Raw genomic sequence first — 16,370 nt, forward strand, 5'->3', positions numbered from 1 at the left:
ATGTTGTTTATTGGTCCAGTGGGGAGGATTTTTGTTTTCTTTAGGTACCAACTCATAGCGACCCTATGCATAATAGAACAAAACACTGCCTGGTCCTGCACCAATCCCACAATTGTGGCTACATGATATGTATAGTCGCCTTTTAAGTTACTAAAAAAAGGGATTTGCAACGAATAAGTCAGAGGTCTTAGAAAATGATATTATGCAGACTCCAGCATAGTTTCTACTACCAATGCCATATTTTCCAATGACCAATTCTTCCTCTTTGTTTCCAACTTTCACATTTCAACCACCATTATCAATCGATCTTGATGGCATGTTTGATCAATTTCAGATTGAAGAAATTGGTCAAATTCTTCAATTTCAACATCATTGTCTTGAGTCATTTGCAGATGTGACGCAAGCCCTGAACCCCCACAGCACAGAAGTAAGTGGCAGATGGCTCAGATTGAGGCTCTACAATAAACAGGGAGATGTATAATTTCCTTGTTTAATGTTTTGGAGCAAGAAGTCTTGAATTTCCCATATTTTCCTCATCCCATCTCCTAAACTCCAAAATAAATAAATAAAAATGAGGGATTATGATGAGAGCATGACTGTATCACTATAAATGTTCAAAATATAGCAATATATTTCAATTTAAGAACAATTTTAGACCTCAGAGAGACTGAGAATTTTATCCCATTGTTTCATTGGTCACTTACTACGATGTGGGTGTTTTTGTAATCTCTGTATTTCAGATTTATAATTTCTTTATATTTATAGCAGTAAATGTCTAAAATGTGTACCACTGGATCCAGAAATAGGTTACATGCACGGAAAGTTCTTTATACTCTCAGATCTTGAAGTGCATAAGGAACCCAAGAAGGATAAAGTCATGAGCAGCATCATACTATGCTGAATCCAAGCAGCATCATACTATGCTGAATGTTGCTTTGTACAAGGGCAAATCAGAAAATATGCTATAAAATCATAGATACCACTCTTCAATAAAAATATCAAGATGTAAAGCTATTGTTTCTCAACATATCCACAATCTTGGTCTATATACTTCTGAAGGCAGTGTTCTCATCTTTCTAACCCTTCCCTGAAGAATTCTGTGCTCTTTGATTTACATCATGTCAAAAAGGCATTCTTAAACTTTTTTTTTTTTTTATAGTTTGGGGAACAAAAAGAAGTCTGAAGGGGCAAGATCAGGGATATGGGGTGGATCAAGTAGGGTTTCTCAATGAAATTCTTCTAGAACAGCTTGCTACCCTTGAAGAATTAGCAAGTACATTGTCAGGATGCAAAAAAATTTCTCAGTGCAACTTTCTTACTCTTTTTCTCCCCAGTGCAATTTTCCATTTTCTTAAAACTTCTTCATAATAATCTCCCATGATTGTTCTGTGTTCTTCAAGAAAATCTATCAAGATTACTCCTTTTGAATGCCCAAAACTAGTCGCCATAACCCTCCAAACTGTCCTCTCTGCCCTGAGTTTAATTGGCCCAGAAAATGCCCTCAAGCCACTGTTTTGATTGACTCTTGGTCTCTGATCTACCAGTAACTCCAAGACTCATCCCAGCTGTGATTTGTTCCATAGAATTGTTTTCATTATCTTTGATCTTGCTTAAAAGACAGATGGAAAGATTGGCTCTTTGAGTTGGATTATCTTCATGCAATGCTTTTGGCACCCATCCAGCTGAGTTTGCTAAGATCACTTAAAATTGAAAATGTTGAACCATGTTAGAGCCTCACCTCCATAGTCTTCATATCAATGGTAATTCTATCATCTTCCACCAGTTTCTGAACATTAGTCACAGTTTCTTCATTTGTTGAGGTTGATGGTCTTTCCTATCTTGGCTCATCTTTAAGGTCTTTTTGAGCTCTTGTTATAGGAACACTGTTCCTGTAAACTTTTTGCAAAGCTTCAACAATTTGGGATATTACCCATGTGAGTTTTGTTAAGAATTTGTTATTGACTCTAACCTCAAAATCATTTTTTTCCTATGGATTTTTTTTGTTTTAAGATATCCTAATGAGACTAAGACTAGTGGCCAAATGTGTCGCTGAGAAAACTTGTCTGAAGTCATCTACTGATCACAGAGACATGTTTAAATATGTTTTGTTTGGAATGAGCCTCTGTGTGTATGAATCGGACCTGTAGTAGCTGTATTTTGACTTACCCTCGTATAAATGCAAATATTTTCTCCATGTGCTGTAACATGAAAAAACATGTGCATTGTTTCACAGCAATGCACAAATGAGCCAAACTTTGCCTTTGCCTTTTCTCTGTGCCTTTTCCTGATACCAATTCAGAGTTAGTTGAAGCCACAGGAACACTCATACAACTATTGGAAACGTCCATTGATTGTTGTACCAACAATGATGGAGATTCATTTTGGGAAGCTGACCAGAATCTGAAAAAGTAATTGATCTTCTTTTGTGTTCCCCCCCACCCCCCAAACACTAATGCACACTGAAATACAGAATAGCTCATTTTTTAAATGTCCATGTATATGTCTCTTAAAAGGATCCAATGAGGGCTTTGGGTATATTCTGAAACTCTTGTGACAATATATACATTTGTCCCCAAACATATTACAATGGCAATATAATATTTGATATCTTAAAAATTGTAAGTCCACAAGAAGAAAGAGAAAAATACAGCACAATAATTATAAAGCTGGTTAGGAGCTTGGAAAACAGCTATTAATATAGATGTCTGAAGAAAGTGAAAAGTTAACCTATTAAATGGGGAGACAAGGAAGCAGATTCACTCATGTTGAAGAAGCCCAGAAAGTCTCCAGAATTAGAAGCTTCTAGTGTACCAATAAAGATCCCTGGTGGTGCAATGAAAAGTTGGAAATTTAAACACACTAGCTGCTCTTTAAAAGAAAGATATAGTGTTCCTGCTTCCATAAAGAATGCATACAGCCTTGGAAGCTGTGGGGCAGTTGTATTTTACTATAGGGTATCTTGGAGTTGGAATCAACTTGATAGCAACAGGTTTTCAGCGTACCAGTGGAAATGGAGTCTCAGGGTAGAACAAACAGTTAAGCACTCAGCTGTTAGCCAAAAAAAGTTAGTGGCTTGAATTTACCCAGAATCACGTTGGAATAAAGGCCTGACAATCTACTTCTGGAAAAATCAACTACCAAAAACCCAAAGGTATTTCCTGCATGTCTCTACTCAGATACACATGAGGTCCTCATGAGTCTAAATTTGTTTGACAGCAACTGGTTAGAGTATCAATGGAACTTGAAACTGGTAAATTGCTTGGAAATCTACAAAAGAAGTACAACACCAGATAGGTTATTTACCTCAGATATCTGGAAATTATAAATGAATAAACTTAGATAATAGAGAGTTCAACACTCATTTAATACCACAATCACAGTAAAACCTGGAGGATAGACCACAGTGAGTAGTGAGTCATCCCTACATGAGCCCCTTTCAGGTGCCACAAATGATTTTTTTCAAATGCAAATAGCCACATGTGGGAAGAAATGAAATATAGGTGTTCATATAGAGGGAAATCCAAAAGCTCATTGCCTTTGTCAATTCTTACTCAGAGCATTTCCATAGGATTTTAAAGACTATAAATCTTTATGGAAGCAGACTGCCACCATTCTCCTGAAAAGCAGCTGATAGGTTTGAATAGCTGACCTTTTGGCTAGCAGCTGAGTGCTTAACCACTATGCCACCAGGGCTCCTACATATATAGAGAAGGTGGAACTAAAACAAACAAAACCCACGATGGATTGAATACTGTGAGACTGTATTCAATTTGATATCAGGTATGTGAGAGAGGGCAAGTCCTCAAGCTCCTATATATTAGTCCCCATGCCTAGGTGAAAGACTAGCTCTGAAAAAGCAGAAAACAGTTATGTGTGAATACTATTCTTGTTTGCCCAGATTATGTTTGAGATAAATTTGAGAAACTCTCTAGTTCATTTGGAATCATATCCAACATGTAAGTAAAGGATTTGACTTGATGATATGTTGACGTATTAGTGAGAGTCTGGGGCAGGAATGTTTAATAACAACAGTCAGTTCGCTGTTGTGTACTGTCAAGTCAGTTCCTACTCATGAGGACCCTGTATAGAGTTTCCATAACAGCTGGTAAATTTGAACTGCCAATCATGTGGTTAGCAGTCCAGTGCTTATGCTACAGTACCACACCAGACTCAGAGAGCTACAATTACTAGAATGCATGTTTATCTATATTTGCATTTTTCTGGATATTGAAAACATTGTGATTCACTGAATTTGTCTTTCCCAACACTCCATCTGGAATCAGATAACAACCCACAGATGGCTCATTGAAGCTGGGTACCAGAGCAGCACCAGTCATAGGTTTGAGTATAGGCTGCAGGTGTGTCAAAGAGCACTGTGTCAAACGCACAGAGATACGTGGCTGAGTCTTCAAGCTGGAATCCTTTGATGTACAAGTAGCTGTACCCCTCCTTAGTATTAAGAGTGACTCTTAGCCGTCCTTCTTCCTTTTCATCTCCATTTGTACGCAATAAAAACAGGACCTTGGGGCTTTGGGCTGATTCCCATCTGTACCAGAGTAAGGCATAAAAAGAGCTGGGAGGGAATTTGCAGGTGAAATTGGTGGTCTCTCCCTCCTGAACATGCAGTGAATCAGGACTCTGTTCCACAGTGACTTCGCAGCTCACTCCTAATCAGAAAGACAGACATGAAAGTTGATCTCTTTACAGAAGCTGTACCTTCTTCACACATTCCCAAATAAAACCTAGACAAACCATAGGTGCTTGGCTGCATCCATCTTCCTTACTCCCTACCTCACATTCATTGTTGGTCACAATGTCATCAGCAACTCCTGAACTTACCCCCAAGGTGAAAGCATAGGATCAGCAGTGAGACTGTCAATGGATTCTTCTCCATTTATTCTGCCAAGGGATGATCTACAGGTTAGTTCTGTGTAAATACTCTGCTCCAGAAAACAGTATTATGTGTCTGGTTGCCCAACCAATCAGAAGCAAACTCCTATGAACATACCAACAAATTCTGCCCTCGATTCAGTTACCCATGGTTCACAGGGCGGAGTCAAACACTGACTGCTTGGGGCCAACTTCACAAACATTGAGGAAATTCCCCATGAGTTCAAAACATAAAAGAGTTGAGAACTTTTAAAAGAAGTAGGACTACATAGTCATGAATTTCTGTTAATCAGGTTAAGAGGAAGTTGTGGGTAGTATGACAGTCTGACAGGAAAAGGACTGAGGATAGGAAATCCTTTATGAATTTCTTTCAAGATTTTTAAAAACACTTCTTAATCCCCCCAAATTATAAATATGTTCATGTATGATGTGCCATGTACTAAACTACTTTTTGTTTTATGTACATTATTCTAATATAATAGTCATGCAATAAACCTATTAGTCTTTCCAATTTATAATGAAAAATAGGAAAGTTCAAAGAGGTTGATTATTCATGGATGCAAATTAGAATATATACGTTATGTCTATTATTTAAAACAAAAATGTGTGTACACGAGTGTGGAACTTGGAAAAGATTTTGCAACATAAAAAACAAGCTACACATAGTACCAGAGAAAATGCACTAAGATAGTCCCTGGCTACTAAAACAAGGAATTTATAGACAGAAATTATAGAATAATTACCCTAAGGGGTAGTTAAAGAAAGCAAAGTAGATTATTCAACCATATGGTGGTGGTGGTAGTGGTGGTTTGCTGTAGAGTCGGTTCTGACTCATAGAGACCCTGCATAAGGAAAGCTTCATCTTTCTCCCACTGAATAGCTGGTAGTTTGGAACTGCTAACTTTGAGTCTAGCAGCCAAATTCATAACCACTATGCTACCAGAGCTCCTAATTCAACTATACGTTGTTGTTGTTGTTAAGTGCCATGATGTCAGTTTCAATCCATAGCAACCCTGTATAGTTTCTGAGGAGCGGCTGGGGAGTTTGAACTATCAAACTTGTGGTTGAAACGACTTTGCAGTCTAGTGCATTAACCCTCAACACCACACCAGGACTCCATTCATAGCAACTGAAATTTAAATCTCACCTTAACTGATCTGCTAAGTCAAAATCTGAACAATTCTAGATAACATGGAAATTAATCCAGGTTTATTTCTTACATTAGCGTTTGAATTGCAAAATGATTTTATCTTTTGTACTATTCATTCAACAAATATATGTTGAGTATGCCTCCGGAAGGCTAGATGCTGTCCAGGCTCAGAGCATGTGGGAGAGGACAATAAGTGATCTACAGTGCAGTGGGAGAAAGAAGAAATTAAACTAATGGATTAAAAAAAAAAAAGATGTTGTTAAGCAATATGAAGGCAATACAATACTGTACTGGAATAAAGAGTTACTCTTGGAATGAGGAAACGCATGTGCCCAAACTGGGTTAGGGAAATGAACCTTTACTCCAACACATAGTTCTGTGACTGTTGTTGTTGTTGTTGTTAAGTGCCGTCGAGTCGATTCCGACCCATAGCGACCCTGTACAGGGTTTCCGAGGGTGTAAATCTTTACGGGAGTAGAAAGCCTCATCTTTCTCCCGCGGAGCGGCTGGTAGTTTCGAACCGCTGACCTTAAGGTTCGCAGCCCGATTCGTAACCACTACGCTACCAGAGCTCCTAGTTCTGTGACTAGTTGTTGTTATTTTGAAGTGCCATCAAGTCAGTTCCAACTCATTGTTGTAGTTAAGTGCCATGAAGTATGTTCTGACTCATAGTGACGCTTTATAGAGTTTCCTAGGAGGGACTGGTGAGTTTGAACCGGTGACCTTGCAACTCAAACAGACCATGGGATTCAGCTCATTATCCTTCAGTGTCACAACAGGACTCCTTCCGACTCATAGTAACCCTGTATAGAGTTTCCAAGGAGCAGCTGGTGAGTTTGAACCACTGACCTTGTGCCACACCAAGGTATTTAATGTTGCTGATCTTCAATTTCCTTTTCCTCAATTGTTGTTGCTGTTGTTAAGTGCTGTCTAGGCAGTTCTGACTCATAGTGACACTGTATAGGGTTTCCAAGGCTTTTACAATTTTTATGGGAGCAGAAAGACTCATTTTCCCCCACGAAGTAGCTGGTGAACTCAAATCACCGACCTTGTCATTTGCAGTCCAGTGTTTATCCATCCTATGGAGTCACTGCACTCCCCTTTCCTCAACTATCTGGAAGCTAAATTGGTGTCCTGATATGATACCATAACAGGGAAAACCCACCAGCTTCTCCTCAGAAACCCTATACAAGATTGTTATGAGTCAGAACAACAGCAACAAACTATATTATATATCTACTCCCTATTGGGCATTGACTTTTGACATTAGTCATCTCATCACTTTTCAATATAAACTTATATGATAGGATTGTAGGATGAAGATAGTCAAGTAGAAGAAGTTGTATTTTTCCCAAGATCACCCAACTAATGAGTATTTGTTGTTGTTAAGTTCCATCGAGTCAGTTCTGGCTCATAGTGACCCTGTATAGGATTTCCAAGGAGTGCTGGTGAGCTTAAACCACCAACCTTATGGTTCAAATTGACCTTGCAGTCCAGTGCATTAACAAACAGCACCACACCAGGACTCCACTGAGCAATAGAGGTAGATATTCAATCTAAGTTTATGGTCCTAAGCACTTTGCTGTATTGCCTCCCTAAAGGAGATGGTCCTGTTACTAAAACAGAAATACCACCGTTGGATGGCTGTAATACACAGAAATGTATTCTCTCACAGTTTAGGAGATTAGAAGTCCAAATTCAGGGTGCTAGCTTGAAGGGAACACCTTTTCTCATTCTTGACTCTGGAGGAAGGTCTTTGTCTCTTGTCAACATCCATATGTGTGCCCAGCCTTCTTTGGAGATTTCCACGTGTCTTGGCATCAGTCTTCTCCTGGGTCTAGAAGGTTCTTACTGCAGTGATGCCATATCCAAAGGAAATGCTCTGTTCCTGGCTCTTCTTTCTTGATGATATTGAGACCTCTCATTCTGTGCTCGCTTCGTTCTCCTTTTCTCTCTTGTAAAATAAAAGTGATGCAGGTCCCACCTCAATAAAATTTCCATTATATCAGATCAGGGCTGTGTTGCATCCCATCCTAATCCTTGACATCTGATAAGCTGATCAAATTAGATCACATCATGGGAGATTATTACATCATACCATAACAACCTATTACATCATTACACAACTGCAAAACCACTGAGAATCATGGCCCAGCCAAGTTGGAACATATTTTCATGGAACACAACTCAATCCATGACGCTAACCTTGAAGGGTTTCAATAGAATGAAAGGAACACACATGTACAAGAAGCCTAATACAAAAAACTTCCCTATCCTAGGTATGCTACCAGATACATATAATGCAAAAGATATTAGGGGGTTGTTAGACATGATTTGAAATTGCCATGGAGACGATCCACACATTGAAGTGCACAATAGTTTTCTGAGGAATATTTTACAATTCATACAACAAATTTCAGGTGTTACTATAAACAATCATCGTGTATCTTGTTTCTTAGTGTAAGTGAGAAATCGGTGTATCAGAATATTATAATGGCAGGTTGGAAGCCGTATTATAACATGAAAAAGCTATACCAATGGGAATTCCTTACAATGGTTGGTTCACCCTTGTTGCTATCTCCTGCTCCTACTACTTATGCTATTTCTATATTGAAATAAAGGGCAGCAAGAAACCTTTTACCTTGTGCAAAAATGCTAAGCTTTATTTTCAAAGTCAACTCAATTATATGGTGTATTATATTTGACATTTTGAAGTTAATCACTTTCATATCTGGCAAAAAAATAAATATAATAAGATCAAAGGCTATCTTCCTAAATCCTCTCTCACATGATAGTGAAATAAGAAGTTTACTGATTTGGGCTATACAAGGGTTGCTCCTAATGCCACACTTTAACTCATGAACACTTGAGGACAGCAAGAGAGGACAGCATCAACATCACAAACTATTTTAGCTGGACACCAGGTGGCAGTGCTTCAGCAAAAAATTGCTTAAGTTCTTGATACTTGGTCTATGTGTGTTCTAGGAAGGAGAATAGGAAGTCATAGATATGATGGACAAGACAGACCTCACAAAATGGTTCTATTTGAGTAATGTGCTTACTGAAATTCAGCGGTAAGCAATGCACCTATTTTAGGGAATAGCATTTCAAGCAGAGGGCAAAGGTCCTGATAAGGAAGCAAGCTTGAATAATACCTCATCTTTCCCTTTAGCCCAAGGGTGTAGCAGTCTTGCAAAAGCATTCAACACTGTTAATTGGTTAGTTGATGACTTCCTCATCTATTGATCCTGGAGCAATTTGCACATAGGGTTGGCATTTCTTTTTATAGTTCCCCTTTTGTCCCAGATGACACCAGTAATGTTATTCTCACTGATACTCCCAGTCACCCTGTTCTGGTGCCAATAACTTCTCCATAGTACCAGCCTTGCTTTGTAGGAGACCTCTAAGATACACAACCTATACGACAAAAGTTAAAGTGTCTTTTCAAAGTTAGGAAAATCCTATCTTAAGACTACCCCCTTTAAGTCCCACAAAGCAGTTGCATAACTTTCTGAGCTGATTTCTCTGCCATGAGTTTCGCTTGCCCAGAAGATCCCCTCAAAAGCAACTGGATTGATTAGAACTTGTATTCTGAATCTATTGGTAAAACGAAGACTCATCCCCAGTTACAAATGGTTGCATAAAATCATCTTCATTAGCTTCAGTCTTGTTTAAAAGCTGGAAGGAAACATTTATACTACCAGTGGTTCCACGGGAGAAAGATGAGGCATTCTGCTCCTGTAAAGATTTACAGCCTCGGAAACCCTGTTCAGGGTCACTATGAGTCGGAACCGACTCCAAGGTACTTAACAACAACAACAATAGATTTGGTGTGGCACTGTAGGATAAGCACTGAACTGCTAACTGCAAGACTGTGGGTTCAAACTGTTCATTGGAAACCCTACACAGGGTCACTATGAGACTGTACTGACTCGACCACAACTAACATAGCAACATGCTATAAAGAATGGAAATAACAATAAAACTTATACTATACTGTAACTGGAGTCCTGGTGTGGCACAGTAGGATCAGCACTGTACTACAAACCACAGTGTCAGTGGCTCAAGCCCAGTAGCTGCTCCTTGGAAACCCTATTCAGGGTCACTGTGAGTTGGAATGGACTTGACAGTACTTAACAAGAACATACTAGAACTATAAAGGAATTTTGGGAACATTGTAGCTTATGAGTTTGGCTGCTAACTGCAAGGTCAACAGTTCAAATAATCTAACAGCTAATGGGAGAAAGATGAGGCTTTCTGCTCCCACAAGGATTTACAGCCTCGGAAACCCTACACACAGGGTCAGTATGAATTGGAACCAACTACAGGGTACATAACCTTACCATCATACAATAAAAAAAAAATTTTTTTTAATGGAAATAACAATAAAATATACCTCATAGCATTGTTGTTATTGTTAAGTGCTGTAGAGTGATTTCAATTCATAGCAACCCTTTGTAGGGTTTCCAAGGGGCAGCTAGTAGGTTTGAACTACTGATATTGTAGTTAGCAGTCCAGTGTGTATGCTACATTGCTACACCAGAACTCCCCTCATAGGGTTAATAATGTTCAAATTAAATAGTGAATCTGAAATGCTTAATTCAGTGACTAGTGACTGACATATAGTAAGAACTCAAACATCATCTCTTTTTTCCTAGTAAAACTTGCCTTTCCTTCAATGTTCAGGTCAGTGAATTATTATTGATTTTTATATCCTTCACATTGTTCAAGATTGAACCTTCTGGGAAACCTATACAACCATCCTTTACTTGCAGGTTGTTATTTTTCCTATCTTCTCTACGAGTCATTAACTGATCACACAAATATAATTGGGGTACAGAAAAGAAGTGAATTGAACACTCAAACAGGGCTTTATTTTGCTTTCTATCATGAATAACGACACTAAAGACTTTTTAATATGCTTATTGACTCTAGGTTATAATATTTCTGAAGTGCCTCTTCAAGTTTACTGCCATTTTCTATTGCTTATTTCATCTTTTCTTATTTATTTACTTGCATGAGAATTTATATATTTTGCATTTGAGTCCTTTTACAGAAATTGATATTATGAATACAGCTTACCCTTCTGTGCATTGACTGTTCACCTCATTAACCTCTTTTGTGACTTTTGACAAAAACAAATTAAAGATATATTTAAATAAACGTTTATATTCATTTATCATTTTTCATGTTTGTAGGAAAATAGTTAAATGCTTTGCTTATTTTAAGCACTAATAATGCTTTTCATCTCTACCATTTCTGATGAGAGAGTCAGGGATCATCCTATATATCATCCTATTGCATTCTTATATTATGGTTTCTTCTGAGAAAGCAGTTCAGTCTTATGGTTCTCATTCGTAGGTAACTTTGTCATTTTCCCTGAGCTTTTGTCAGGTTTCTTTTCTTGTGTTTGGTTTTAGAAAGTTTGATTATGATATGTCTTCATAATTTTCTTTTGAAGTCTACCCTGTTTGGGATTTATTCAGATTCTTTAATGCTTATAGTCTCATATTTCATATTTCATGTTATTAGGGAAGTTTTCTTCCACAAACTCTTTGACAATATTCTCTGTGCTTTTTTTTTTTTTTTTGTCACTTCCTGCTCTAGAATGTCAATCACCCATAAATTATTCCTCTTCATAGTGTCCTACATAAATCTTTTTTGTGAATTATTTCCCTGCTTTTTATGATTGTTCTAGAATACTAGTATTGAGAGAATTATCCTCAAGGTCACTAATTCAAGCATGCATTGATTCAAATCTACTCTTTGCCCTTTCAATATATTTTTCATGTTTGAAATCTTAATTGTAATCTTCTGGATTTATGTTTGCAGGTTTTGTATTGCTTTAAAACTTCTATATATTTTGTCTGTTGTTCTTATAGTGTTTTTCTGGATGCCTCCAAAGTGTGTGGTGTTTTTTTTCAATGTTTTTCTTGCTTTCCTTGATCTTTCTCTCAATCCATTGACAATACCTATATTACTCTTTTTCATTTTTTCTCAGGTACTCACAATACTCTTTCTTCCCTAGGAACATTTTCTGGCTCTACACATTGGTCACTTATTAGAGTCATTTGGCCTTGTTTTTTCATGGGAACTGAAATTGTCTTTTGTCTCCAAGACATTGTGTCATTGTATTTGTATTTAATTTATGTTTGTGTACTGCTGTGTTCTTAAGCTCTAACCAACTGCTTCCTCATGGGTGTGATTAGAGAATGGAAGCGTGTGCATAGTTCTCCATTCAGCATTTACACAGCTCAGTTTAAGGTAAGTTTGGCTGGTTTAGGCTAGTGTTTGTCATTGATCAGGTGGTATAAGAGCTAGTATTGACTCTTGCCCAGTAGTTGGAGCTGCAGGGCATATAGTTTTGGCTGGGCTGTATGGGCAGTTTCTGTCTCCCATTTAGTTAGCCAAGAAGAGGAAACACACACACAAGAAAGGAAAACAGACAAGCAAGCAAACAATAGCAAAAATGAAAATAATACAGGGGTAAAAAGAAAAGACAGGCAGCTACAAGGAAATGGAATATAATAACTAAAATGAGAAAAGAAAAACAAAAATAAAGCTGTAGAAGAAAAGAATTTAAAGCAAAAATAATGAAACAATACTAGAGAAAAAGAACATGAAAAGAGAAATCTAGAGAGGAGTGAAGAAAAGAAAGAAGGAGAGAAGAAAACAAAAGTTGAGATAGAAAGGATTAAAAACAAAGGAAGGGAAAGAAAGGAAGAAGGGGAAGAAAGAATAAGAGAAAGAAAAAGCAAACAAAAAAATGAAAGGAAAACCTAAAAGCTAAATAAAGGCAAGTGTGGAATCCAGAGAGAAGAAAACTCTGGGGAGCTCCTGCCACAAGATGGGTGAGGGAAGGTTGAGGAAACATAGTCCCCAACCTTGGATGGAGTTACAATAGGCGTAGGTGTTGTCTACATTCAGGATGCCCAATCCAGAAGTAGTTTTCCCTGGCTTGAAAGGTAGCTGGGTTCAGTGTCTGACAGACAATGGGAAGGGCAGCTGGCTTTAAGGGTTCCTAATAGTCTAGGACTGGTGTAGTGGTGTGGTAGGTTCCAGGAGCCTGGCATAGAGGCTGTCTGAATCCAGCTTCCAGGCAACACTTGTCTCACACTGGCTCAACTCACAACCACATGACTCCAAATTCCCAATAAGTAGGGTCGGCACTGGGGGTGGATGAGTGTAGGGGCCAGTCACATCTCTGGTAACCAAAAGAGCACAGGGAGCAACAAAGAGTCACATCTTTCCTGTTACCAGTTGCTGGTGTGTATCTGTGCTACTAGACCACCAAAGTTACTGGAAAAAGTTCAAGATGGCTGCATCGTGTCAAGCTAGTGGACTCTTCATCAGTCTGTCTCCTTCCATCACCACTCCTGCTCAGTACGTTTTCAGTCTACTTCTCTATCCTTTCTTCTGAAGTTCAGGGTTCCAGAATTGTCATCTATATCTGTCATCTAATCTGTCTCCCATATTTTTGTTGTAGAGGGTCTGTATGGAGTGCCTGCCTACTCAGCCATCTTGTAGGAAAACTCCAGTCATTCTTCTAAATGTTGTTTCCCAGAACAACATACATCATCTTTCTCCAGCTGTTGATAAGAATTTTTCATACTTGAATATATAATTTGAATGTGGATTTTCCAGCCATGCTGTGATTCTTCTGCTCAAACGATTGCTGATGGATTTACAGAATTACTATTCAACTTCATGATAATCCACAGCCCATTGCTCCTGACAAAGGAGTATATAGTAAATCAAGGGTAGCCAGAAGGTGAGCAGTGTGAGTCCACCAGGTGATTCACACTAGAAAGATGAGGCTTTCTACTCCCATAAAGATTTACAGTTTCGGAAACCCTAGGCAGGGTGGCTATGATTTGAAATCAACTCCACAGCACACAACCACCACTACCACTACCACCACCAGTGAGTACAGGTGCTTTCTGAGAGCAAAGGAATTATGGGCTGGCTAACAGAAGAGTTAGTTATAAAAACCAACTGCAATCATATGACAATTTGCAGAAACTAGGACTATATTTATGTACATAGTAGTCATTTGCTATTTTCTCTCCCATTTGCCTACATGTAGTACCATAAAATTTGATCTTATATCTCAACCATTAAGCTACAGGACATCTAGGTGGGGGTATGGCTCAACTAGAAGAGAAAAGAACATCACCCAAAGACAGAAAATGAATATTGTAACCTCTTTGCAGGAGAGTTAGTATGTTCTTGATTGAACGAGAAATAGTTGCATCGTGTTAGGGGAAAGTTTGATTTTGCTCTTGCCTTTATTTGGAAGTTAAATGTTGTTAAAAGAAATGCATATGACAAAAGAAGTTCCATGGTGACAAGAAATGTACTATGTGTCCACTTAGGTAAGCTGGAAATACATTTATGGTACTGCATAGTTCTGGACTAGAGTTTACAAGAAGAGAAATTCATAAAAGATTTGGAGGGTAAGTATGATGTTGTTGTTAAGCACCATCAAATTGATTCTGACCCATAGCGACTCTGTATAGGGTTTCCATGGAGAAGCTGGTGAGCTTGAATTACCTTCACTTCAAACGACTTTGCATTCTGATGCATTAGCCCAAGTACCGTACCATGACTCCAGTAAGTATGATACAGAACCTATATTTAATTCCCTGCAGGTTGGTGCACGGTTCAGGGCTTGTGGAAACTGTCACTCATCTCTGTTACCTCACTTTTCCAACTCCTATTCGGTCTCCTCCTTCAGGTTTTCTTTGTCCTGGATCAAGAATGTGGCATGATGATAAAAGCAAAGAGCTTCTCCTAAACATCACCAACTACAGTGGTATCTAAGTAAGCGAGAAACAGACAGGTTTCAGTTTGTCCTTGTGGGTTTCAGTTTTACAAATGGGTTCCATTTTGTCCTTATAAGTCACATTTTTCCCATGCTCTTGTTCACATCCAGCTTTCCTTCTCAAATATTTCTCTAGCTGACCTATAGTGACTTTAGACTCAGTACCAGATGCAAAGAAAACAGCTTTGCATAGACTCCTCCACCACTCTGGCAATTAATCCACTAGTCCTTATAATTAATCTCTTACTCTATTTTGCTAATGGTTGTTCTACTTCTTTGATTGAACTCTGGCTGACAGAAAGCCTAAGAAGAAAGGTCTAAGTAAATGATCATCATCATCATGGTTATTCCCAATATAAAATTACTAGTCCCAGTTTTGTGCTGTGAGCATCTTTAAGTGAAACTGCCACTTTAATTAAATCATTATAAGGCAAGCTTTTTCAACATTAGACTGCTTTACAGACCTCCCATATAATCTATTTTAAGTAAAAAAGTCAAGATTGAGAACATCTTTGAAGATTGTTATTTCAGACACCTGTTTCCAAATAAGACTTTACTTAGAATGAAGTTCTGTGATCCAGACCACATGTTAAGCAACCATAGTCACTAATATTTCTAGTCTGGGAACTGCAGGTTGTGAGCCTGGGCTCTGTAACAGGGAGATCTCTGTTAGTGAGCTCTGGGGTTTTTGTTCAGCCTTCACTATTACTTCACACACCGTGAGTTCCCAGAGAGCACAGAAGTACTTTCCTGAATCATCTAGTTGTAAGGTTGAAATGATGAGGCTGATAGATTTCCCTTCTTTCTGGAAAACTGTAGCATAGCGACCACTCTGTGAGTCCTGTGTAGAAGAACTCTGGCGAATAAGGAATACTATCTCACCACTGGAAAGTAGCTTGTACCACAAAATATAGTACACTGACTGACTTGTTTCACATCGACAGTTCAGAATGGCATTTCTCCCCTCTTGCATGGATATATCTGACTGATCTTGAATAACATTCTGGGCCAAAATGGATCCTGTGGGAAAAATCAGAGAACAAAATTGTTTTCTGGTATACGGGATGAAATATTGCAAGAATTAGACTAATTGAGAAACCTAACAAACTGAATTGACATCTTAGTATACCGGTTTTCTCCAATCCCCCTTTCCTCCTCAAGTCAATGCAAATGACCATATGTTGTGTACAATCTTTTCATCCTGAACATCCTTACCCATGCTTGGAATCCTCCTTACCAGAGTACGTGATGACCACGAACAACCACAGACGGCTGGAAAGTGGCATGTGGCACATGTTCCTTTTCACAAATGTGCTTTCTTCTGCTTCAAGCTCAGAGTGCAGTATCTTTGAGAGCTGTGCAGTGTATATACATAATTCCTGTGTTCTAATGCTACTCCCACAAACAGGAAATACTGTATCTAATGTGTGTAGATCACATGGCCTATGCACAGATGAGAAGAAAATCTGGCTGATTCCATATCTTCACTTTGTCTACTTGTCTTTT

General features: G+C 38.4%; 1 gene segment (V, D, J or C); it reads right to left on the bottom strand.

Annotated features, from left to right (window-relative positions):
* Nucleotides 1–15,453: 15,453 nt before the first annotated feature.
* Nucleotides 15,454–16,150, bottom strand: LOC102820456. The segment is given in 2 exon segments: nucleotides 15,454–15,884; nucleotides 16,102–16,150. Coding segments are annotated over 2 exon segments (480 nt in total).
* Nucleotides 16,151–16,370: the final 220 nt, after the last annotated feature.

Source organism: Chrysochloris asiatica, unplaced genomic scaffold, assembly GCF_000296735.1.
Source record: "Chrysochloris asiatica unplaced genomic scaffold, ChrAsi1.0 scaffold00017, whole genome shotgun sequence".
In the NCBI taxonomy this organism is placed as follows: Eukaryota; Metazoa; Chordata; class Mammalia; order Afrosoricida; family Chrysochloridae; genus Chrysochloris; species Chrysochloris asiatica.